This window comes from Ictalurus furcatus, chromosome 21 (assembly GCF_023375685.1).
Source record: "Ictalurus furcatus strain D&B chromosome 21, Billie_1.0, whole genome shotgun sequence".
In the NCBI taxonomy this organism is placed as follows: domain Eukaryota; kingdom Metazoa; phylum Chordata; class Actinopteri; order Siluriformes; family Ictaluridae; genus Ictalurus; species Ictalurus furcatus.
In genome coordinates, this window is record NC_071275.1 from 20,361,183 (window position 1) to 20,385,564 (window position 24,382).

Here is a 24,382-nt window from a genome sequence, read left to right on the forward strand (position 1 = left end):
ATATATATAAACCTATAGGCTATATAAAGCTGAGAGAGAGAGAGAGATAAAGCTGAGAAAGAGAGAGAGATAAAGCTGAGAAAGAGAGAGAGAGAGATAAAGCTGAGAAAGAGAGAGAGAGAGATAAAGCTGAGAGAGAGAGAGAGAGATAAAGCTGAGAAAGAGAGAGAGAGAGATAAAGCTGAGAGAGAGAGAGATAAAGCTGAGAAAGAGAGAGAGAGAGATAAAGCTGAGAGAGAGAGAGAGATAAAGCTGAGAGAGAGAGATAAAGCTGAGAGAGAGAGAGAGAGATAAAGCTGAGAAAGAGAGAGAGAGATAAAGCTGAGAGAGAGAGAGAGAAATCTGAGAGAGAGAGAGAGAGAAAGCTGAGAGAGAGAGAGAGATAAAGCTGAGAAAGAGAGAGAGAGAAAGCTGAGAGAGAGAGAGAAAGCTGAGAGAGAGAGAGAGATAAAGCTGAGAAAGAGAGAGAGAGAGAAAGCTGAGAGAGAGAGAGAGAGAGAGAGAGATAAAGCTGAGAAAGAGAGAGAGAGATAAAGCTGAGAGAGAGAGAGAGAGAGAGAGAGAGAGAGAGAAAGCTGAGAGAGAGAGAGAGAGAGAGAGAGAGATAAAGCTGAGAGAGAGAGAGAGAGAGAGAGAGAGAGAGAGAGAGAGAGAGAAAGCTGAGAGAGAGAGAGAGAGAGAGAGAGAGAGATAAAGCTGAGAGAGAGAGAGAGAGAGAGAGAGAGAGACCCCGCGCGGGCGCAGACGGTAAAAGCGCCCCCCCCCCCCCCTCCCCCCGACACGGATGTCTTTCTGACGTTTCTGCGGGAGGAAGCAGTGAGATTTCTTTTTGAAGGTGCGCATTACAGTATGTCGGTATGAATCTGCTACACGGCGGCGATAAGCAGATGCCGGTTACAGGGAGGACAGACAGACAGACAGACAGACAGACAGACGGACGGACAGACGGACGGACAGATGGACGGTATTAACCGGAAAGCCCGCGTCGCAGTGAGAAAAATAACCTGATCAGACCTGCACGCAGAGCTCGGACACCTTCCAGAAGATATGACGCTGACTAAAAAAGAAGAAAAATGTCGATGCCAAATTACGCCTCTGTTTTTTTAACACCGGAAATCCATTTTTATTGGGACAGATTTCTGCTCGCCGATGATTATTAACCGGGAAAGAAAGCCGCGCGCGCTCATTAGGATTACCAGCCGAGCATGTGCATCAGTGTGTGAGTAAGCGCGAGCTTCGTGCTAAACCTGACACTGAATCCGCCTTCAGCAAACTCTCTTTCACGGCTGCACTGGGCTAATGATGACCATAATAATGACTGGCATGTGTTACATTAGTGTGTTTAGTATATCCGTTAAGACATAATGAGTAGGACGTTAAAATAACAACAACAACAACAACAATAATAATATGATTATTATGCAATAATGTAAATATATGCGTACTGCAAAACATCATTTTAGACTTAATGCAAAACATCAACATGATGACACCGTAGGATACTTTAGGAATACACACACACTCACTCACACACACACACACACACACACACACACACACAGTATTTACATATCACACGCGGGTTTTTAGACTTTTATGTGCGCACAAGGTCGAGGATGCCGGATTGCGTCAGTGTCGGTGGACGTTGCTGCAGGTGCGGTGTGATGGCGCAAGTGCACGGACCTGACCTGCGCTTATAACTGTTATAACGGGACATCGGAGATGGAGGTGGCGCGCGCGTGCCACTCCACCGAGCCGCCTGTGCTAAAGCCGGACTCGAAAGCGATCGACCGGAAGGACAGCCGCGGTGACACGGACCCTGCCGCAGCGCGATTAGGCGCGAGCGAACCGAGCGCGAGCCTCCAACAACAGCCGACGGACTGCCGGAGTTCGGCCAGGCGCAAGTTCATCCGCACCAACCTGTGGTTCTCGGAGTCGGAGGATCACGGTTTGGAGACGCCGGAATGCGGCGACAGCATGAGCACCGGGATCGGCCGTCCCGTCGGGAACCCTCGCAGAACTCGGTACCGAAAGAGCTCGAGCGCAGGGAGTCCGGTGCGTACCCAAACCTGCACCGACGTACCGGGACAGAAAAGCGAGGCCGAGCAAAAGCAGGAGCCCGCCGCCGCGAGCGCGCCCGGGAAGGACGAGCACGGGCACGTGGAGGAGGAAGAGGATGAAGAAGAGGAAGCCGGGATGACGGCCGTGAGCACTTCTCCCAGCGGCCGCTTCCTCAAGTTCGACGTGGAGCTCGGCAGAGGCTCGTTTAAGACCGTGTACAAGGGCCTGGACACCGAGACATGGGTGGAGGTGGCGTGGTGTGAACTTCAGGTGAGATAAAGAACCTGTTTAACATCAAACAAAAAAAGTAGCCCAATACATCATGCGAACAAAATAAAGACAAAAGAAAACGTGAAAAACGAAAAAAAACCCACTATGATTTTATATATATATATATATGTATATATATATAAATAAAAATAAAGATTAAAAAAATCAGTAAAAGTTTACTTGATGCGAACCTTAAAATTAAGAAGGGAACTCAATCAGGAAATACAAGTCAGGAACACGCTGCTATGTAAAACTGAGAAATAAAAACACCACAGAAGAAAAGAAAGTTCCCTTTAGTTTATTAAAGTACCCTTGAAGTTCCCTTTACTGCATGCTTTCCAAGACAACATCTCTCGGTGCCACGATGAAGTGCAGAAACCCCCCCGTGATATCTCTGTACATGATGTGATCCTTCTCTTCATGACCAAACCAACAGAGATTTTAAATCTCAGCCTTCAGAAGGTTCTTTAAGGAATCAAAAGATGGTTCTTCTACAGGCCTAGAACCGTTCTAGCTCCTGTACTTTAACGAGGGCGATGCAGAACCAAACCACAGACAGAAGTGAAATATGATTACACAGGGTTATATCAAGGGTAAATATCTGGGGCTATTATTGATTTTAATGAGGAACACACACACACACACACACACACACACACACACACACATCCTGTCTAGTCCACTGCATTTATACTGAACATGTCTGCTTTTCTGTCAGGTTATATATCCCTCACCTATTTAAAAATACTCCATTGTAGATATAGTGCTACGTAGTTGTAGCCGTGTAGTTATACGTTAAGTTATACGCCACTGTCTGAGCAGGTATATCACACTTACTCTCTGATAATTAAAAAAAAAAAAAAAAGTTCAATAAACGACTGAATGAATAAACAAACAAACAAACAACTCTCTTCTGCAGAAATAAATATATAAGCATGAATAACGTTAAAAATGTCTTTCTTTATACGACGGTATATGTATGTCCTCTCACGCGTTATGGGAGTATCTATTACGTCCCAAGACTTTTAAAATAATTTTTTAGAAAAAATGTAAAAGAAAGTACTTTACGGTCAAGGATTATTCGTTTGTGATGCGGTGTATGAAGTGTACGCTAGAGATGTACATATGATCCACCAGCGACGTGAGGAACGTTCTGTCCAGTAGCGTTGAGACGTGGTAACTCAGACCCAGTCAGCGTTAAAAGGTGCTTATTCATACCCCCGGGACCCCATTTTTTCCCCCGGGACCCTGACAGGAGACGCATACAGCATGTATACCACCTTGCTAAATCTCTAAAAGACCGCCCTTCCCATAATCCCCTGCACCAGCAGCTCTCCGTACGTCCTGTAGCATCCGAGCACGGGGGATGTGTAAATGTAGGAAGATGAGCAGAGCTTGTTAATGGCGTGATCAGATGGTCAGAGCGTTCCTCTGATTACATTATCTCATGCAGGGGCAGGTTCAGACCAGGTCAAGGGAAATCGAATATTTTGTTCTAGAGCAGCGAAGAAAGGATGCCCACGTGACTATGCAAATGAGGACCGGTTATAATATTCCCCCAACGCCATCCGCCTCTCTTAGCTTTTCTCTCTCGTTAGCAATCTTAGCATGTTTTATGTAACACAGAGAGCTCAGGGCGCGGGACGTCGAGTGGATTTACAGCACTGGCCTTCTCACAGAAACCCCGCAGAGTCACATGCTACTGGTAGTGTATCAGCAGCCTTCAGTGAAACCTCAGCTAGAGGGGTATCACCAAAACACGACAGTACACACCCAGAACACAGCAGATCAACACACACACACACACATTTAGCGGTGAGCAGTTTTTATCCTTGCTAATGCTTATGTATTCAGTGGTGTTTCTTTTCTGTCATATTTTTAGCGTTCATCTCTTTCAATATGTTGTCTATTATGTTTGTGTTTTTTGTTTTTTTTTTGATTGAAAAAATGTCTAGGGACAACTGTTTTTTGGAGAAAAAAAAAAAAAAATCACTGAAAATAGTCCGCGATGAATAAATGCGTAGTTTATTCCGTTGGAAATTGGTCAAATCTCCTGCTCTCAAAATGTTTGCTTTCCATATTTGCTATCCATTTTACTTTATACACAACTCCGCCCATTTGAACAGCTGAAACATGAGACCCTGTTCCTGTAGACAAGCTGTGATTGGTCAGTCGCTGTTTAGGGGTGGGGTTTAGTGAAGGGTTTTATCGGTAGGAATATGATGCTAGGTCGGCTTATCCAGTCTCAAACAACCCCAGGGCTTGGCAATTGCCATTTATTGCCATATCCAACATAGTATGTAGTAGAGTGTCTGTGTGTGTGTGTGTGTGTGTGTGTGTGTGTGTGTGTGTTTTTGCTTACTGTGAGTTCTTCTTTATTGATCTGCATATTAGTCTCCTGAGAGGAATACTGAGTGTTTCCACAGATACAGTCTCCTCTAGAGGGAGAGGAAGGGTGGGGACACACACACACACACGCACACACACACACACACACACACACACACAGAGATGCAGCCAGGAGGCATCCTGCGTGTGTGAATGATAGTGTTCTGCAACACACCCAAACCGCTGTCTATCTCTCTCAGTCCCGTTTAAATCCAATAATCCGTAACACACAGCGTCTTATAGCTGAGCTCCACAACTCTCTTTTACACGTGCGCCAAATGTCATTTTATTACCAATCTGTACTCTTATTATTCCTACGCCTCTTCGTCTGCCGCCGAAGCTCGACCACGCCCCCTCTACAACAGTCTTGGCCTGCATCCAAAATCGCGTACTATGACAGCACGTATGTATACAATCCGGACCTACTACATCCGCCATGTTGGTGACGTCATGTGACCTACAACTTCAAACGCTGCCTTCCGCCATTATTGATTCTGACAGCTCTTCCACGCCAGTCCCGTTGCATTATGGGATAGCGCAGAGTGCACTGTTTCCATACTGCAGAATCTCAGCAGAAGCTCTAGGTATTTCTCGCCTACTGTTTAATGAATACGGAGAATTCGGACGTACTCTTCCATTTGCGTACCGCTTTTAACCCACGGCGCGGTCGGGTAGTCGGGTAGTCGGGATATTCGGGCGCGGCCTTGTTCTTGGAAGGATGACTTAGCAAGTTAGAGTCTCCAGAGCAGAGCATTACATTACGCCCAATACACTGTGTGTGTGTGTGTGTGTGTGTGTGTGGGTGTGTTTTAATATTTTATTAAAACCCAATGCACTAAAAGTAATTTGTGGCATATTATGCTGAAAGAGAAGGATTTGCACTGAGATGATGCAGGTCCCTAGAATGAAATGTCTTAGACAGGTGACTGATTGTGTATGCAGTTTGTTCACCTTGAAACTGAGGCCAGTTTGTATCCAGCTGAGTTCAGGTGCATGATGGGAATACAGTGTATTTAGGTTAGGATGCGTACACGTATGCAGTGTTCAGTCAGGACCCGGGTGTCACGCTCGGGTCCAAATGCGTTTTTTTTTTTTTAAACTGTGAGACACAAACTGAGCCGAAGCACATAGCTGGAGTTCTGCAGAAATGCCACGTGCTCTGGAGATTTGGACCAATGGACGACTGGGTGTGCTATAAAACGTCGTTTAGACAGCACCAGCTGAGTGTTCTACTAGCGTTTGGTAGGATTTTGTTTATCCTTAGCTTTTCCCGTATTTCTGACCAAAGACCGAAAGAGTTTTATGAGGACGTTTTCAGTTCAACACGACCTTCAACCAAGCTTTTTGGCTTTTTGGTTCGTCTAATCGTGCGCAGAGTGAAACAAAACCAAACAAATGAGCAAACAGACGCAAAATGTCAACATTAGACCACCGGAACAGAGCAGGCATGGTTTGGGCGGTGGTTCGTTTTCTGTATAGCGTTGATGATGACATGGTGGTGTGTGGTGTGTGTGTGGAACCCGCAGGAGCGTATTAGGTGCAGTCTCATTGCTGGTTTCGATTATATGCTGTCCACTTTAAATAAAATAGCAGTACACATACCTACACGGAGGTTTAGTGAGACATTACGCAGCATATAAAAGTGTGTGTACTGTAAGTGTGTTAAGTGCGTTTAAACATGAATTGCAGACATGAATTTTTATTCCACTTGTCTGGAGTCTTTGGTGATTAGATTTGAATTGACAGCTCAGTGTGTGTGTGTGTGTGTGTGTGTGTGTGTGTGTGTGTGGATATGTCTGCTTTAATTGTCTGCTTTGGTTCAGAAGATTTCATATCACGTGACCGAGCTGAAAGCCTGCAGACATGCTGGATAAAGCTCACTGCAGAGGGACAGCAAAATATGCTGACTTAAGCTCCAGGATCTGGAATGAGAGTTAGAGAGAGAGCGAGAGAGAGAGAGAGAGAGAGAGAGAGACAGAGAGATAGAGCGAGAGACAGAGAGAGAGAGAGGGATAGAGAGATAGAGCGAGAGACAGAGAGTGAGACAGAGAAAGAGAGACAGCGAGAGAGGGATAGAGAGAGAGAGAGAGAGACAGAGAGTGAGACAGAGAAAGAGAGACAGCGAGAGAGGGATAGAGAGAGAGAGAGAGAGCGAGAGACAGCGAGAGAGGGATAGAGAGAGAGAGAGAGACAGAGAGAGAGCGAGAGACAGCGAGAGAGGGATAGAGAGAGAGCGAGCGAGAGAGGGATCGAGAGGGATAGAGAGAGAGAGAGAGAGTGAGAGAGAGAGCGAGCGAGAGAGAGAGCGCTAGAGAGAGCGTAGATCTTTTCATGTTATTGAGAAAACTGGAGAGAAAGCTGTGCAGGACAGCTAGACAGCAAAAAACAGACATGTTCATTATGTGCATGTGCATTATTATAAATAACACACACACACACACACACACACACTTCATCATAGCTTTCAGGCTTCAGCTGGAAATGAGGAAACGAATGAAGTTTAATTTGAACTGTGCAGATAGAAGAGACCTTGTCCACGCAGCTTTACAGACCTGCGGGTGTAGACTGATGGAGTGTGCTGATTGGATGCTCAGTGTGAGCAGACAGCATGACAGGGCAGTGTTTATGAATACAGCAGCAGCTCTTAGCTACAAGTCTACAGCATCCAGGTAAGATTATCCTTTAAAGCAGTGAGATGAGTTTTAGGTCTATACTGAGCATCCTGAAGTATGCAGGGTGTCCTCAAGAGATGATCCATGACTACAGGAGTGAGTCATGTGAAGTAGGAGGAAGGATACAAGAAATCTACATCTACACAAAGAACCCCAACAGTTTGTTCTGGGTTTATTTTTAGAATGATTGTCTATGTCTTTGAATCAGACTGGCCAGCACTCACTAAGTGTCATCAATTTGAAGTCCAGAAGAGATGTATCACCTTCTGAAAGGGCTTAGAGGCCTAAACAGGAAGGCACAAATATGGTGTATTTGGAAGGAAAAAAAACACAAACACAAGCTCTGGGTTACTGATCAGAAGGTCGGGGGTTCAAGCCCCAGCACTGCCAAGCTGCCACTGTTGGGCCCTTGAGCAAAGCCCTTAACTCTGTCTGCTCCAGGGGGCGCTGTATCATGGCTGACCCTGCACTCTGACCCCAACTTCCTAACATGCTGGGATATGCGAAGAAAACAATTCCACTGTGCTGTAATGTACACGTGATCAATAAAGACTCGTTATATGTTGTGTCAGTGCTGCTTTATCCAGGTGCAGTATCGGCTCATCTTTATTTTTTTTTAAAAATAAAGCTGAAAGGCGTCTTTTTATCGTCCCTTTAAAAAAATCAAGATTCGTTTCCCTCAAGTCAGTCAGAACCTTCTTTGCTAACGCTAATGTTTTTAATCAGTGAGATTAAGTGACGATTAAGCTTAAGAAATCATCATCATCGTCATTATTATTAGTAAGCGACGGCCCTGACCTGCGACAGAGTGTTCTCGTTATCGCGTTCGTCTAATTAAGAATGCATCCCAGGTATTCAGATTGCAGTTTGGTTTGGGGTTCGGTAAACAGGTACTGCACACACGCTGATTAGACCTTCTTTACATAGCGTGTAATTTGCCGTCGTGGTTTGGATTTAATCGGCGCCACTTCAGAGTCCTCCTACGTTCTCTCTTTGTGAGGTTATTTGGAGGTGTGGAGACGTGAGAACGTGACTGTCTGTAGAGAACTCGGGGTCTGTCGCAACTTTAATGATAAATTCCATTCCTCCAATGTCTGTCATGGGAACACGCTGATTTAGAGTCGGGGGTAAAGAGGTGGGAAGGGGGTCAGTGGCCCAGCAGACGGTAAACGATAAGCAGAGGCATTCTGGTGAGCAGAAGCACCACGATTTTCAGTGTGCTGATATAGATAGAGCACAATATTGGTAGTGCAGCTGTAGGTACTCTGAGTCCTACACCAGGAAGATGTAAGTAAACACTGCTCAGAAAAAGCAGCACGTGACTGAGGCTCGCGCAAATACGTGATGACTTTAAAACTATTGGTGTATGTTCCTGTATTAGTATACTACACGTGATGTGATCGTGGTGCAGTCGTGGGTCAGTGGTTAAAGACTCTGGGTTACTGAGTTAAAGCCCCCAGCACTGCCAAGACACCACTGATGGGCCCCTGGGCAAGGCTCTTAACCCTCAACTGCTCGGCTGTATAAAGGAGATAAATGTAAGTCGCTCTGGATAAGGGCGTCCGCCAAAAATGCCGTGAATGTGATTGAGTAAATAAAGTTAGAAGCATCTCACGTGTGGTTGAGAATTATTAGCTGTGTTTCATCTGATAAACATTAGTGCACACGATTAAACCGTGGAACATGAAATCACGCAGCCGTCCAACAGTACGTGACTTTTAAAACACTGCATTTCCCGTGGTCCCGATATTGACTTTCGCCCTGTTGCTCATTACAGTATGGAGGAAAAAACAAAAATACATGATTTGAACCCATACTGTAGGAATGTTCTCCGTTCTTCACCAACATCTCCCCGGATGCCTTCGTCTTAAACCTCTCCATAAAGTCGTGCAACACCGTTTACTTGTTGTTGGATATCTATCTTGGATTAAACTCTATAAATAACTGATACGGTTTTAAGACATCCATATATAACAGTCGTGATATTTAGCAGCGTGTCTAGCATTAGCCGTACTTTCCGTACTATTTGGATGGCAGACGGTGAACTAAAAGGTACGGCGGGAGGGATGTGTGCATTTTATAACACTAATACGGGTCCCGGTGAGTGTGCAGATGGAGATGTTTAACACTGTGTCAGCTCCTCCTGTAGGAGTACAGGGCAAGCACCAAAATATTGATCCATAATGAACTCGCACTCAGTGACTCGTCAATAAAACACATTAGCAGCTGTCGTGGGGTGGGTTTTAACATATCCGGCTGAAATTACTGACATTCCAGATCGCCCGCACACTCTGAGCTCGTTACGGGGTTCTGGGACCGGGGCCATGTTCAAAAGCGTGTACTATTCAGTATGATGGTGTACGTCTTAAAGATGGAGTCTGAGAAAGAGAGGCTGGTGGAATTCATGCATGTACTGTACACGTCTCAGTTATAAACTGGAAGAGTCTGTATAAACAATGCGTTATTAAAAAAAACAAAATCATTTTCAGAGACCTGGGCAAAGAAAAGTTTTCTCTCCAGTGTGATTATATTTAGAGTCGCTGTAAAACATTGTAATTAGCCTTCATTTGATGTTTATGCATGGTAGTACGGCAGTTTTCCCCCGGCTAAAGCCCTGACATATGCTTTTTTTATTTTTATAGCAGTGGTTTGCATTGCACTGATCGACTGCGACGTTTTGCTACTTCAATCTCTCTTTCCATCCACGTCTCAGGACCGTAAGCTGTCTAAAGTGGACCGCCAGAGGTTTAAGGAGGAGGCGGAGATGCTGAAGGGTCTCCAGCACCCCAACATCGTCCGCTTCTATGACTTTTGGGAGTCTCCTGTCAAGGGAAAGAAGTGCATCGTCTTGGTTACCGAACTAATGACGTCGGGCACGTTAAAAACGTGAGTGTCGGAGTGCTGAAAGAAAAGGAGATGGAGAAGTCCTCCGAATCCTTTCGTTACAGTTACGATCGTGCGCTTTGCTGACGGTTCAACTTGTGCTCGGTGTTATTTGTTGGGGTGCAGAATATATTCATTTCAGGAGAACAGTGCGTGACATGGTTAATTATTAATCACGGAAAACAAGACGCAGGAATAGAGTTACAGCAAAGTAACCGGCAACAATCAGAGGTACAGTAAAGCTACTCCTCTGAGGATTTTGGTTCATTTTTGATTAAATCGTTTATTTCCGATCGTTTATGCAGCGAGTGCAGCCGTCTCTGGGGGGTATATCATGAAATTATCCTCTTAACTGCCATGTCTGTAAATACTAATGAGATTATAGGGCCAAAAACCATGGTTTAAGATCTAAAGACTATAACAGAGTTTAAAGTCTAAAGGCTATAATAGAGTTTAAAGTCTAAAGGCTATTATAGAGTTTAAAGTCTAAAGGCTGTAATAGAGTTTAAAGTCTAAAGGCTATAATAGAGTTTAAAGTCTAAAGGCTATAATAGAGTTTAAAGTCTAAAGGCTATTATAGAGTTTAAAGTCTAAAGGCTATAATAGAGTTTACAGTCTAAAGGCTATAATAGAGTTTAAAGTCTAAAGGCTATGATAGAGTTTTCTACATACAACATCTCTATTTTTAGAAACCGTACGTTCATATTTCACCAAAATGAGATTTTTAATCCGGCTCATTTCTAACCCCGCTTCGGAGTCTACGTGCAAAGATCATGTTTTATAAGGGGCCAGTTAAACAAAAAGTCTGTAACGCCTGAAGACGTCTAAAACGTTGCTAGCTGCAGTAAGTGTGAGCTCCTCACACAGGGAACGTCAGGCTTTGATCACTTTGCTGTAGAGCTACAGTGCGTGTCATAGTGAAACGGACTTACCGAAAGCCTACTCATCAATACAGCTTGTAATCAGATCCCCGTGATGCTCCTGTGCCTCGGTGTAATGAAATCTTTAAATGGAGTTTTCTCCCTTTTTGACTTTTGGAGGTAACCGGACTTTAAAACGCTAGAACAGCGCCCAGTGGGCGTGGTTCCAGAGTGACACGAGCATGACTCGCGGGTCTGCACGGCGAACTCTGGGTTTAACAGCGCTGTCTGCTGCAGGTACCTGAAGCGCTTCAAGGTGATGAAGCCGAAGGTGCTGCGTAGTTGGTGCAGGCAGATCCTCAAAGGTCTTCACTTTCTGCACACACGCACACCTCCCATCATCCACCGAGACCTAAAGTGCGACAACATCTTCATCACAGGCCCCACAGGCTCGGTTAAGATCGGGGACCTGGGCCTGGCTACACTCAAGAGGGCCTCCTTTGCCACGAGCGTCATCGGTAATGCTCTTTTAGACCTTATTATTTACCGGATAAAATTACACCTAATAATACAGACCGATAACATGTTTATCTTTTGAAACATTTCTTACGAGGCGCTGTCAGTATTTATGTATCTTTCCTCTACTTGAGTTTATTATTTTTACGGCTTATTTGTGACGTCTCTTACCGTAGGCACTCCCGAGTTCATGGCTCCCGAGATGTACGAAGAGCACTACGACGAGGCCGTAGATGTCTACGCGTTTGGCATGTGCATGCTGGAGATGGCCACGTCCGAGTACCCGTACTCCGAGTGCCAGAACGCTGCTCAGATCTACCGCAAAGTCACCAGTGTGAGTCACATTAGCTGTAAATCGAGATCTGGTTCAGAATCCAGCAGTTTGCCTGAACGCTGCATCTCCCACCTCGGCTGTTCGGTTGAGAACGACAGTGCTTTGAAACGTCAATACACATGTTTGTTCAGTGCAGCATTTTAACTGACGCCACCAGACACAGCACTCAGAGTACGTTTTATCTGTTAAAGCACCTTTTTTCTTTTTTCTTTTTTTTTTAAAAGATAAAAGCTCCATATTTTTAGATGTCGCTGCATTTCTGGTTCAGATATTTGTGTGAGCAGATGAACTGACCGAATGCATGACTCTAAAGATTGTAAATGTAGATGTAGAAGGAACGAACAGTAATACATGCCGTTTGCTCCCTGCACAGGGTGTAAAGCCAGCCAGTTACAGTAAGGTCACCGTCCCCGAGATTAAGGAGATCATAGGGGAGTGTATCCGCTATCACTGGGAGGAGAGGTGAGAGCATGCATGAACATGTTTAGCATAGCCTAGCCTAGCCTAGCCTATTGATAAAACTGTGGAAAAAAAAAAAACGTTCTTGATTTAATTTGAGCACTGATATTAATAATAGAGGATTTTCCCACATTGTGTACTCTATGCTGTTATTGTGTTTGAATGTGTACGTGTGTGTGTGTGTGCGCGCATTCGGACATTGTGAGCGTTTATTTTTTCCACCATTCGAATGAAGTATGGCATATTGTCAAGCGTGAAAATAAACTAACGCTGGTATCAGTACCCGTCGGCCGTTTATTCCCTGCTGAAATAAAACCGTATAGGTATATTGGATTTCTGAAGAAAATGTTAAAGATCCAATAGCATGACTCTTCTCTTTCCCCAGATACTCCATTAAGGATCTGCTGAATCATGCCTTCTTTGCAGAGGACACTGGCGTCAGGGTAGAACTCGCTGAGGAAGACGATGGCAAGAAAACATCGATCGCCCTCAGGCTTTGGGTGGAGGACCAGAAGAAGCTGAAAGGGAAGTACAAGGACAGCGGTGCAATCGAATTCACCTTTGACCTCAACAAAGAGGTGCCAGAGGCAGTTGCTCAAGAAATGGTAAACATATTTCTGTTCAAATGAAAGGATTGTTATGAGCTCTGTCCAGAAAGCAACGTATTATTATTATCATTATTATTATTATTATTATTATTAAAATAAAGTAACTCTTATTAGGTAGCTGTAAAAATGCTGTTTTTTCCCCCTTCAGGTTGACTCTGGCTTTTTCCTAGAGAGTGACATGAAGATTGTCGGCAAGTCAATCCGGGACCGCGTGGCTCTCATAAAATGGCGTAGGGAGCGGACCATCTCCAGGGGCAAGTGCGAGACTGAAAAGAAGGTCACTGAGGACCGTGCACAGAACGTGCCTCAGGATCCCTGTCCTAAGTTGACACAGAGTGCCATGCCCATTGCTCATACAGAGCCTGGGGATCACGACAATGAGTCAGTCAACCTCTCTAGTGGCCCCACCAGTTCAAACACATGTGAGCAACTGCTATGGATAGCAGGAATCTTCATCCTGATATCTGTACAATAACGGCTTGACAATCACAACAATTAGCGTTGTAACAAGCGTTTTATAATGCGTTTTTCACTTCAAGAAAACACACCGGCGTACATCCCATTACACACTATAATTCATTCCGAATTTATACAGTTGTTAAAACAATAATGCGCACCAGTGTGGGTGCTACTTAAGTGCAGCTTAGCGTCATACTCGCTTACAAGACAAGGAAGGTATTCTTAAACAGTTCTCAAAATGTTGGCCTGCGGAAGTTTGATATCCTCCGTGAGTCAGCAGAATGAGTCATCACTGAACCTTCACTCGACCATTCACACACAGCTGATTCTTCCACACCTGCAATATCTGATCTGGACTTTCTTCTGGAGTACAGATACTTGAAGATACATGCTTCAATTTTTCGACTGTGATTAAAACTGCACTTATTGTTTTATAATGAGTATAACGTGTACAGTTTGTTGTTGTTGTTGTTGTTGTTGCTAAGATGACTTTTCTCCAATCGTCTCTGCAGCAGACAGCGTTGCCGGCCCTGCACCGGTCTCGGATGGTGTGAATAACCAGCACGGCATTATTTACCAGTCATTGCCAGAGCCCATCAGCACTTCCCAGACAGTCCTCAGTCCACCAGCACAGCTCCTTACTCAGTTACATCACGTGACCCAATCACAACTAACGACTCAGCTTCATCAGGAGGTCCAAAACCAGTTCGGAGCTCAGCTGCACTCGGGAGCACAACGAGTCCAGTATACGCAAGAGATCATGCAACAACTTGTGGATCCACAAGACCACGCTGTCCAGCTGCATCAAGTGGCCCAGCAACAGCCCGTTGCTCAGTTACATCAAGAGGTCCAGCAGCAACCTGCTATACATCTCCACCATGGAGCACAGCAACAGCAACCCGCTGCACAGTTACTCCAGGGGATCCAGGCGCAAGGTATGCAGCATAATCCCACTGTGCAGCAGCATCATGTGGCCCATCAGCAACCTTCGGCACAGCACCAACAGGAGGCCCAGCAACAACCCGTAGCACAGTTATATCATGGAACTTATCAGCAATCCACCACTTCAGTACATCAAGGAGCCTTCCTGCAGGCCTCTGTACAGCGCAACCAGAGTCTGTACCAGCAGTCTCCTCCTGTAAGTAAATTTACACTCAAGCTACAAACACAAAAACTCCACGTCCCAACGCACTCTTCGTTTCTGTCCTTATTTCCTTATTGTGTTTTTGTTGATGCAATATGAATGTGTTCTCATGTCTCATCTTTTACTGACCGCTCAGAGTCACGCCAGGGTGTCCAGTGAGCCCCGGGATTCTCTTTCGAACCTCAGGAGCTCGATCGGTACTAGACGTGGCAGTACGTCTTTTCTCGACATATTGCAGAGGAGAGCCCATTGGCACATTCATTCAAAGCCACTGCCACACCCGGTCTGCAGCTGCCCAAAACCGGAACAGTCTCACAGAGAAGCAGTAAAACAGTTACACTGTACTCGTGCGTTTAAAGAATCACACAAAAGTACCCCGATATCTGGAAATGTTTCATCAACTGAGCCTGAACTGTTTCCTAATGGATGCGACCGTCATACTAATTCAGTCAATCCTAACCCCCAGATATACGCCAATAACTCTATGCATAGACACTCTCTTGCTCCGTGTTGTTGTCCGCATTACTGCCAGGCCGGTCTTACTGTGTTGCTCACTGCAGGGGGGATCAGAGGATCGCTTGAACACTCTCCCTCTTCCTGTCACTCACCAGTCGACCCAAACCAAGCACTTATTTCTGGTTTACCCCCACTGTGTTTGGTTCACCCAACGCAGTCTACCTCGGCCGCACCCATCCATCAAACCGCAGCCTCCCCAATCAACATGACTTCATCTCCTTCTATTCATCCGACCGTACAATCTTCACTGCACGCCAGTGCTCCACCTCCTACGCATACGACCCATTCCTGTTCTGGACAGGTTCCAGTAAAGTCACCCTGTCCAAAGTCTAACATGTCCGTGGACATTTTGAGCCCCTCGCTATCCGCCACATCTCCCGCCTCTACACACAACACGTCCTCGTTATCTTCTACTGATTTGAGGTTGCCTCTCAGTCCAATCTCTTTAGGGCTGCCCCTGTTCCCTGCAGCTGCACAGTCCTGCACTAGCAGGGACAGAGATCTTTCTCACCTTAATCACTGTCTACATCACATCATCAATCGCCGCACCAGCTCCCCCGTATTGATGGACAGGACTGTAATGCAGCCAGGCAATAGCCATGGAAATGTCACCATATATAATCTACCAGTTAACGACATTCAAAGCCTAGGCGCTACACCCATTGTACAACCCCAAGCACCTGATGCACCACTGGGTGTACTCGGGAGCAAGGTCGGACAAGATGTCATGGTACGTCGGAAAATGGCGACACCGCCTTTGATCCCAAAAAAGACATGTCTCCTGTACGGCGCTGATACCTTTACTAGCTCCACACTTTAGTGCTCCTTTGCTTTAAGCTCAACGCCCCTCTTTTTAAATGTTCCAGAATTGCTACGGCTTTGCGATTTCTCCTCTACAAAGTTTACTGATCCCCCAGCAGAGTACTGTTCTGATTAATTGGATGGAACAGGGTAAATTGCCTTTCATAACATTACTTTTACGACTCTAAAGTCCATGATGTCTCAGGGGAATTTTCGTTCCGGGGTTTAGTCGATTTATCAAGGAGCTATATACACGTCTTTCTAAGAGGATATAATAAAACACAGCAAAATTGTCAAACATACCGCAGAAACTATTAAAGCAATGAATGGCAACCTGCTGCAATGCTGCAAATTACCCTCGCCACCATTCTTCCCAGCATCTTCCCTTGAGTACCAGCTCGACGCACCTCTCCGAGTACTATAGTTTAACCCTTTTGTCGTCTCGCTTTCTTCTCTCTAGCTGCAACTAATAGTTCTGTTGATTACGTCAAAATAAACCCTGCTACCTCTCTTTGTGAATTCTTGGTTTAGATCACCCAAACTACTCATGTGGTTCTAATTGGTCTTGGAGTAACGTTTAAGAATCGTTTTCTTATAATAAGTTTTTAATGTGGTTGTTGTTTTTTTTTTAGCCCACTGGTAAATTGGTTCAGACTATATCAGCTCCAGCGACCCCAGCAGCAACTGCACCACAAGGACAGGAGGTGAGATTACACCGTTCTGGCTAATTTAAGAAAAGTATCTGCTTCTGCCTTTCAGTAACCCTTGTACATTCATACTAAATGTGTGTCTGATGTCTGCGTGTGATGTGGCGTCCATAACGACTGACTATACCTTTGTTTTCACGGTGTAGTGGCTTAGAATTTTAATTTAGCTTGTTCTTTTTTTTGTGTGTGTGTTTTTATTTCTCGTAGTTTCACCTCTATCTCCATCCTGCAGCTTTCCTGTCCCAGGTAGATCTACCCGCTCAGATCTGTAGACACATCCTCATCTTCTTGTCGCTAGGCTTTTAGTCATTGGCTCTTGGATCATCACTTTAAATGGAAATTATGGCACTATTCCCAAAATACTCCTAATAATTATCCTAATGGGACTCATATTGACATCAACTAACATGTCCTTGACTAAGTTGTTGGAGATAGATACTTGCACGTAAAGGAGTACTTTAATTCCAGAATGCTAACGTTGATCGTTAATGAAACGGAGAAGAACTCTACTTTCTTTCATTGCTATCCATGTTAGCACTTTCGGAAGAAGGGTTCCTTTAAAAAAAACACGAATGGCTTCTGTTTGTCTTTGTTCAGAACGAGTCACAAGCTGATCAGTGTGTTTGACAGAACTGACCTCGGTCTTTCTTTTCTAGACGATAGCAAATCTGCAGCCAGTTCTGGAGGCAACTTCTGATGGACAGACACATCCTCAGCACCTGCATCAACCGGCTTCTGCTGTGCTCAGCACTGCGCCACCTTCTCAACCACAGCAGACTGTTCATGCTACACCCCTACTGCAGCCGCTTCAGATTTCCACTCAAGTATGTAAAATGCTCTTAATCACTAGGCGAATCTTTCTAAAAAAAAAAAAAAGTTTCGTTAAATTATTTTTTCTTTTTCAGTTTTCTTCACCGTACTCCGTTATGTCAGCAGTGGGCACTCCTGCCAGAAGTGAGGCCGTAACATTTTCCGCCATGCCATACAGCACTCCCTACCCCAGTAGCGCTCCTCCAGTACCTCCATCCTACTACTCTGCCAGTCCAGTCCATGTTCCACTACCTCTCTCAGCCACACAGAACATGCCCTCCATACCTGGAGCTGGTACACCCCAAACCCCTGTATCTGCTCCTCTAGGACCAATCCTAGGCATAGCCCTTTCTCCATCCCTCATACCACAACAACAGCAGGTATACCCGTCTGCTCTTCAACCAGAGGGCTCCCTCCATCAACTCCAACCCACCCAGCCATCTCTGCCCCTTTCTCATACGTTGCTGCAGCCACCGTCCTCCTTTCCTCCGCAAGAGCCGTGTATTGGTGCACCACCTGAACAGGTGCATACTACTTTATTGTTCTCTAGGACAATGTAAATTGATCTCAGTCTATGATTATTCATATACAGCAATCAAGTGCAGGAAAAGGCATTAAAAAGTGACGTTCCCTCATTGCATCAGCAGCTAATGTCCTATGTCTGAGCTCTGCATCTGACAGGATTGGCCAGGAACCATTAGGTGAACCATCGTACGGAAGCGTAGAAGAAACAATACTGATAGTAATGCTCTTTCCCTCCGTAGGATGAACCGGTAGACCATGCACATGCAGACCCAACTCAGATCACGTCTCTTCCACACAGAGAGGAATCTGAGCAAGAATTCACTGCAGCCGCTTGGGGTCAGTGTTGCTATTTTGAATGCATGCAAACGTACGCTTCGTATAAACCAGGTAATATTCTGTCATTCATTATCTGTAGGTGAAAGTTGCACTGACCCGAGCAGTGCTCAGCAGATCCAGGAGCCAGCATCTGTATTCGCTCCTCCGGTGTCCGACCCGAGCCATGAGGTAAAATCAATTACTGCCACGCTGACAGAGATTAATAATGTCAGCACTCTGACAGCACATTGCAGCAGTGAGACGGAGGGTAAATGGTGTTCATGTCGGACATGTTCAGCCTTTAGGACCTTTTCACTGGTTTATTTATTCCGCTGGCAGATCTCATGAATTCCAATTATATGTCTTGAGTAAGAAGGGAAAAAAAAACTTTATGCAGGTAGCCAATGGGACATAAAGGAAATTGTCATGTTTGTGTTGTAGGAGCCAGTACACATGCCACTCCCCATCTATACCTGTGACAGGTAGGCATCTCTACACTTCCCTGTTGTTTATGTATCTGAATGTCCTTGTTGTGAATTGATTTCTGGCTCATTTCTCTCTTGTGGGTGTTCTCAGTTTGAATTCGGATGCAGCTTTGGGTAAAGAGATGAGTGATAGCTACGATGGCACCATTAGTGGAGGGAAAGGTGACGGGAAACCCCGAAAACATCATCGCAAGTCTGCCCGCACCCGCTCGCGGCAGGAGAAGACCAGCAAACCCAAGCTCAGCATACTCAATGTGAGCGAATTGTATTCCCCAGTCTTTGGTAGCGTATTGACGCCCTCTTCTAACTGATCGCTCCGTGTTTCTCTGCCTCACGTCATTAGGTTTGTGATACTGGTGACAAAATGGTGGAATGCCAGCTGGAGACCCATAACCACAAAATGGTGACATTCAAATTTGATCTGGACGGAGACGCACCCGAGGAAATAGCCACATACATGGTCAGGAGGTTGCTTTAAATTCAGTGCATACAGCAAATGGATATCAATCGGAATGTTCATTTGCGATGAAGAAGTCCCACCGTTTATTTATTTCTCAATCTCCTAGGTGGAGAACGGCTTCATTCTGCCCATAGAGAAGGAGATCTTCATCGACCAGCTGAAAGACATCGTGGACAAGGCTGAGGACATGCTGAGTGAGGAGGTAGAGGGGGAGAGACCGGGCGCCCTGAGGGATACTCCGCTTCAAGGCAGCTCTCCTGTTGGAACGGGGGATGATGTGAGGACAAACGGGGTAGGTGAAAAATTCTGAATTCTCTACGCAAAATCCTGTGGTTTAAAACCAAAAAGAAATATAGAAGCTGGAAAAAATTCCATATTTAGGATCGTTTGACTTGATTGTTTGTCTGCGGTGTTCCAGAGTCTGAGAGGACAGAAGGATGGCACGCCGCAGCCTGTCTATCAGCAGAATGGTAAAGTGTGTCTTCTAAATGGGAATATAGGGGAACCTACCCGTTGTAATGTTCTACATAGAACCTCCTCAGTGGCAAAAACCAAAGAATTCTTTAGGGAGTTGTTGATAATGCGGTGTGGATCATTATACAGTACATGGACAAATAGTGAGACCAGAATGTGATTTACTGTATATAAGGTAGACTGTTGTGTATCGCCATGGATGAAGAACTATAATTCCTCTCAAAATATGCATAAGTGAAGACATAAATATTTACAGTTTATAGACACAGGGTTTCCTGCTAGATTATTTCCCCACCAGTAACTAAAGTGACCAGAAACCCCATGTAAGGCCGGCGTGATTTTATTCATAGCAAAAACGAGAGCGGACATTTTGGATTGTATTATAAACCGAGGATGAGGGTCATCGCTTTGTAAATGATGTACGCAGAAAACGTCGTTTTTTTCTGATCAACTTGGCGTTAGGAATGCATCTCTTAAATCGTGCCAGGCATTTTTGATCGCAAACCCTTGTTTTGGTTTTATTCTGCAGTGCTTCATACCGGTAAGAGATGGTTCATTATTTGCCCTGTGGATGAGCCGAGTGTCAGCCAGGACGTGTCGTCGGAGGGAGCTACAGCTACACCCCATACAAGTGGACTGAGCGATGGCACAGCGCCGAGTCAGACTGCGGACAGCAGCACCGCACAGCCACTGGAGCACTGCACTGCTCCTGCTTCTACAGGTAATGCCAAGCTCGCATAAATACCTCGGGGATGTGCGTTTACTACGCTGCCATTTTAATATCCAACTGAACACGTTTTTCTTTTCTCAAACCAAATACCTTGTCCCGTATGTATACTTTGCTCTCATTGTTTACCTTCATAATTGTAGTGTTTTATTCCTTACTTAATTTGCACATCCTCTTTATTATTGCTAAGATTCAGCAGGTTATGCCACAGCTCCTCCATCTGGTGGCAGTGATGCTCATGGATTCAGCCCACTGTCTCTGACCACCGTAGACCCCTTATCCTTGGTTCCACTCTCTGCCACCCTGCCATCGCAGTCTGTCAGTGACCCGATTACACCAAACCACGCTGCCCAGCAGGCGGTGGACATGGCCAGCGCTGCGTCCAGAGCCGAGGACGTGCCGTGCTGCCAGCTAGTCATGCCATTAGCGCTGGACGCTGGCGTGGTTGCTCAGCGCTCCTCACCAGTGTCCCCTCCCCTCATGCAGGACGCTCACGGCATTGTACTGCAGCAGCCGTTTGCATCCGTGGTCGGTGCCAAGCCCCCTTCGCTGCCCCAGAGCCCTGCCACCTCGCAGCACCATCACGCCCCCAACGAGTCAGACGGGGAAGGTCGGGCCCGGGTGGGGTTTGTAGACAGCACCATCAAGACGCTGGATGAGAAGCTGAGAAATCTACTGTATCAGGAATATGTGCCCATGTACCCATCAGGCTGTGCAGCGGAGACTCCAGGCTCAGGAACGGAGTATGTTCAGTCTCCACCTGGACCGGAGAGCGCAACAGGGGGGTCGGGCAACAGCACGCCCAAAATCATCGCAGACGGGCGCATCAGAGCCGGGGAGCAACTGGTGAGTTTATATAGTTAATTCTACTTAACGTAAATGAACGTTTTTTTGTTTTTTTTAAATTCAGATGAACCTATTTATCTAATGATTTATTGTTTGAACGTCCTTCCTTAAACTAAAGGAAAGCTTTCTTGAAGCGTTTCTCTTATTCCTGCTCATTTTAATGGTTCATTTCTCGGTCACAGCCACAGATCCCAGAGCGAGTAGACAGTCTGAGCACGCTCAGTGACTCCGCCGTTGCCGGTATGACATCATTTTTTAAAACTTATTCTATAATAGCTTACACTGAACCTGAAGTCTGTCCATCCTACTGAATGATATATTTCTCATTTGGGAGATTTTGAAAGTCGAGCGATGGAGATTAAACTAAACGAATCTAAACATTACACCCCGTATTTCTTTAGTCCCAGTGTCAAAGAAACCGGTACTTCCTCACTCCACCTCCTGCTCGAGCTCCAGGAGTCGCTATAAGGTATTGTCTTTAAGCGATCATTTTTTTGGGGGAAACGTCTTACAGATCGTGTCTTGCACCCTCATGCACTTTACTGTAGCCGTTAATCTTAGAAACTTTCTAATCAGATGACAGCTGGTGCTCCTGACTTCCTTTCTGGGACCCAGATGAAGCAGCGGAGTTGGAGCAGCACGGCGTCTCCAGCACACCCTGGTGCCTGTTATGAGGAGCGCAGCAGCCTTTACGCAGAACCCAACACGCCCTTTAGTGCAGAGGACGACAATGCCACACGCAGGAAACACAGCAGCAGGAACTCAGCGCCACCTGATTTCTGCCTGGACCCTCTGTCCTCTCTCAGTGAGCATGGCTCCCTGCCACAAGCACGCACATCTGTCTCAGCAGATGTCCATGCTCGCTTCATGTCTTCTGACTCTGGGGCAGAGAGCAGCCCAGCCAAAATGGTGCCTCCTACACCATCCCGCTCGGAGAGGAGAGGAAGCGACCTCATGAGGAGGGCAGTAGCCTTCTTGAGGCGTTCGGGCCGCAGCAGCAGTGTGCAGAGCTCTGATTCACCCAGCAGACACGGTGAGACTTGTGCCTCATACATGAGCAGTGACAATGACTCCGAGATGGAGGACTTGGACATTAAAAATGAACTGCACAGACTGAGGGAGAAGTGAGTATCATGTATGATATATATATATATATATATATATATAGTAGTTGTAGTATATCTGTGCATCTGTGCACTATGGCATTATTGCTCACATTCACACTTATTTTTTAGACATCTGAAGGAGATTTCAGAACTACAGGCTCACCAGCGTGGGGAAATCGAGCTGCTGTATCTCCGGCTCGGTAAAGCACCGCCTCCTGGCCTCAGCCTCACAGCAACAGTGCCCCCTGCTGGACGCAGACGCAGAGCCAGCAAGCACAAACTCAGGGCGAGCAAACTGCTCAGCCCTCTGGTCCAGCAGATAAGAAGCGTCACCAAAACAAGCGACAGCAGCAAACCTGGTGATGCTCCCTTACTTTTACAAGTTCTAACAAAGCTACTTTGAGATACACTACCCATGTATTATCTCAGGGCTCCCCAAAGAACTTTTATTCCCCCACGTGAGACTCGTACATGGTGGCTTACAAGATGCTAGTGATGATATTAATGAGCTCGGGTTTTGATTTTGCTCTTGACCTTGTTCCTCCATCAGCTGAGCCTGCTTTGAGCGTGAACGGCTCCCCAGCCAAAGCCTCAGAGGGGTGCGTTAGCCGGTCTCGCTCGGGGACTGACACTTTGCCCAGCTCAGTATCAGAACCGGTCCAGACCCAGCAGCCCTGCTCTCTCAAGGCCTCAATGTCATCTGATAATGTCTGTTCTGGACTGCAGGGAGAGGGAGCGGGATTGTACAGCCACCCAGGACCGGGTAAGTGTCCTTAAAATAACTTCATGATGTTTTGGTTAGTTACTGTACCTCCTCTCACAGTCTGCACAATTCTTCTGTCTTTCTGTCTGTCTCCCTGTGTCCAGGATGGTCTCCTTATCTCCCGGCCGGTGACAGGGTCACCTACAAATCCAGCAGTAAACCACGCGCTAGATTCCTGAGTGGGCCTGTTTCTCTCTCCATCTGTTTGTATCTCTCTCTCGCCCAAACCAGATCACTCACCAATCCTGTGTTCTGCTTTCCTTCGTACCTATATTTCCCCTTCCCTCTCCATAGTTTATTCCGTTCCTCCTTACTTTTAGCTCAGTGCCTTTTTATTCTTCTTGGCTTAATTCATATGAAAAACCGTGAACCATTAATTGGTCCTGATGTACCATAATACTCATTGTCCACATCCCGTGTAGCGTAAGTAAAACCTCATATAGTTATAACGCTCTGTCTGACTTGCTGTTCTGAATCCATGACTGCTGTCTTTGCTTCTCACCTTCATTCATTTTTTTTTTCCCCCTTGTATATGTTTAATGATATTTCCCAAAGCTTACTGGTAAAACCTGAACCCTGACAGTGATCATTCTCCTGTAGGGTCGACGCTGAAACGGCTCTGCCTGGGGAAAGAACGTGGAAACAGTAACTATCCGTTTTTTTAATCATTTTGCCTGAATTTCACGTCCTGATTAAAACCGTTAACGTAATTCAGCTCTACTGGTAACGACTGGTGTCGCTGTAATTCCACTCAGACGTCTGTGATTTTCTAGGGCCTGCAGGTCCTCCTGGGGCATCCAATCACCCCCAGGTGCCCCCAGGTTCGACTCCCTCGCCGCACCACCGAGCAGTGGGGCTAGCCCAAGCACAAAGCAACAACAGCAACAACAACAATGACCTGTGCCCCGAGGAGCTGCAGAGACTGGTGGAGACATGGAGCCCCAGACAGCCTTGTTCGTTCACTCACTCCTTCAGCGTGAGAGCACAGCGAGCCACCAGAGCGAGAACCAGGAGCGCTGAAGGGGTAAGGACGGACCCGCTCAAACAGCATTTAAAGTACCGGCACCCAGAAACGGCAACGTCGTGAATGTAGCAGCAACACGATGTACATTAGATCATAGAACTCTTCATAGCGGTTAGCATTTTCAGTGCTGCATGCTTGCTATTAGATAACAATGTTCAACTTTTCTCAA

General features: G+C 45.9%; 1 protein-coding gene across 1 annotated transcript; it reads left to right on the top strand.

Moving 5' to 3' along the window:
• Positions 1 to 803: 803 nt before the first annotated feature.
• Positions 804 to 22,890, top strand: wnk2 (WNK lysine deficient protein kinase 2). Its single transcript, XM_053652374.1, has 25 exons — positions 804 to 2,331; positions 10,105 to 10,277; positions 11,432 to 11,652; positions 11,827 to 11,984; positions 12,358 to 12,446; positions 12,829 to 13,048; positions 13,200 to 13,473; positions 14,023 to 14,648; positions 16,604 to 16,675; positions 16,886 to 16,924; positions 17,335 to 17,502; positions 17,584 to 18,012; positions 18,253 to 18,349; positions 18,429 to 18,517; positions 18,770 to 18,810; positions 18,896 to 19,067; positions 19,157 to 19,273; positions 19,380 to 19,565; positions 19,692 to 19,743; positions 20,277 to 20,468; positions 20,665 to 21,320; positions 21,503 to 21,560; positions 21,722 to 21,789; positions 21,897 to 22,444; positions 22,556 to 22,890. The coding sequence occupies exons 1-25, from the start codon at positions 1,723 to 1,725 to the stop codon at positions 22,827 to 22,829; spliced, it is 5,628 nt and encodes a 1,875-aa protein (XP_053508349.1). The 5' UTR covers positions 804 to 1,722; the 3' UTR covers positions 22,830 to 22,890.
• The last annotated feature ends 1,492 nt before the right edge of the window (positions 22,891 to 24,382 follow it).

Bases quoted from the DNA above. Each gene is read 5' to 3' on its own strand.
- wnk2 (XM_053652374.1), top strand. From the start codon at position 1,723: ATGGAGGTGGCGCGCGCGTGCCACTCCACCGAGCCGCCTGTGCTAAAG. The intron at 12,447-12,828 runs GTGAGAGCATGC...CTCTTTCCCCAG, and splicing joins CGCTATCACTGGGAGGAGAG to ATACTCCATTAAGGATCTGC. The intron at 14,649-16,603 runs GTAAGTAAATTT...TTTTTTTTTTAG, and splicing joins TGTACCAGCAGTCTCCTCCT to CCCACTGGTAAATTGGTTCA.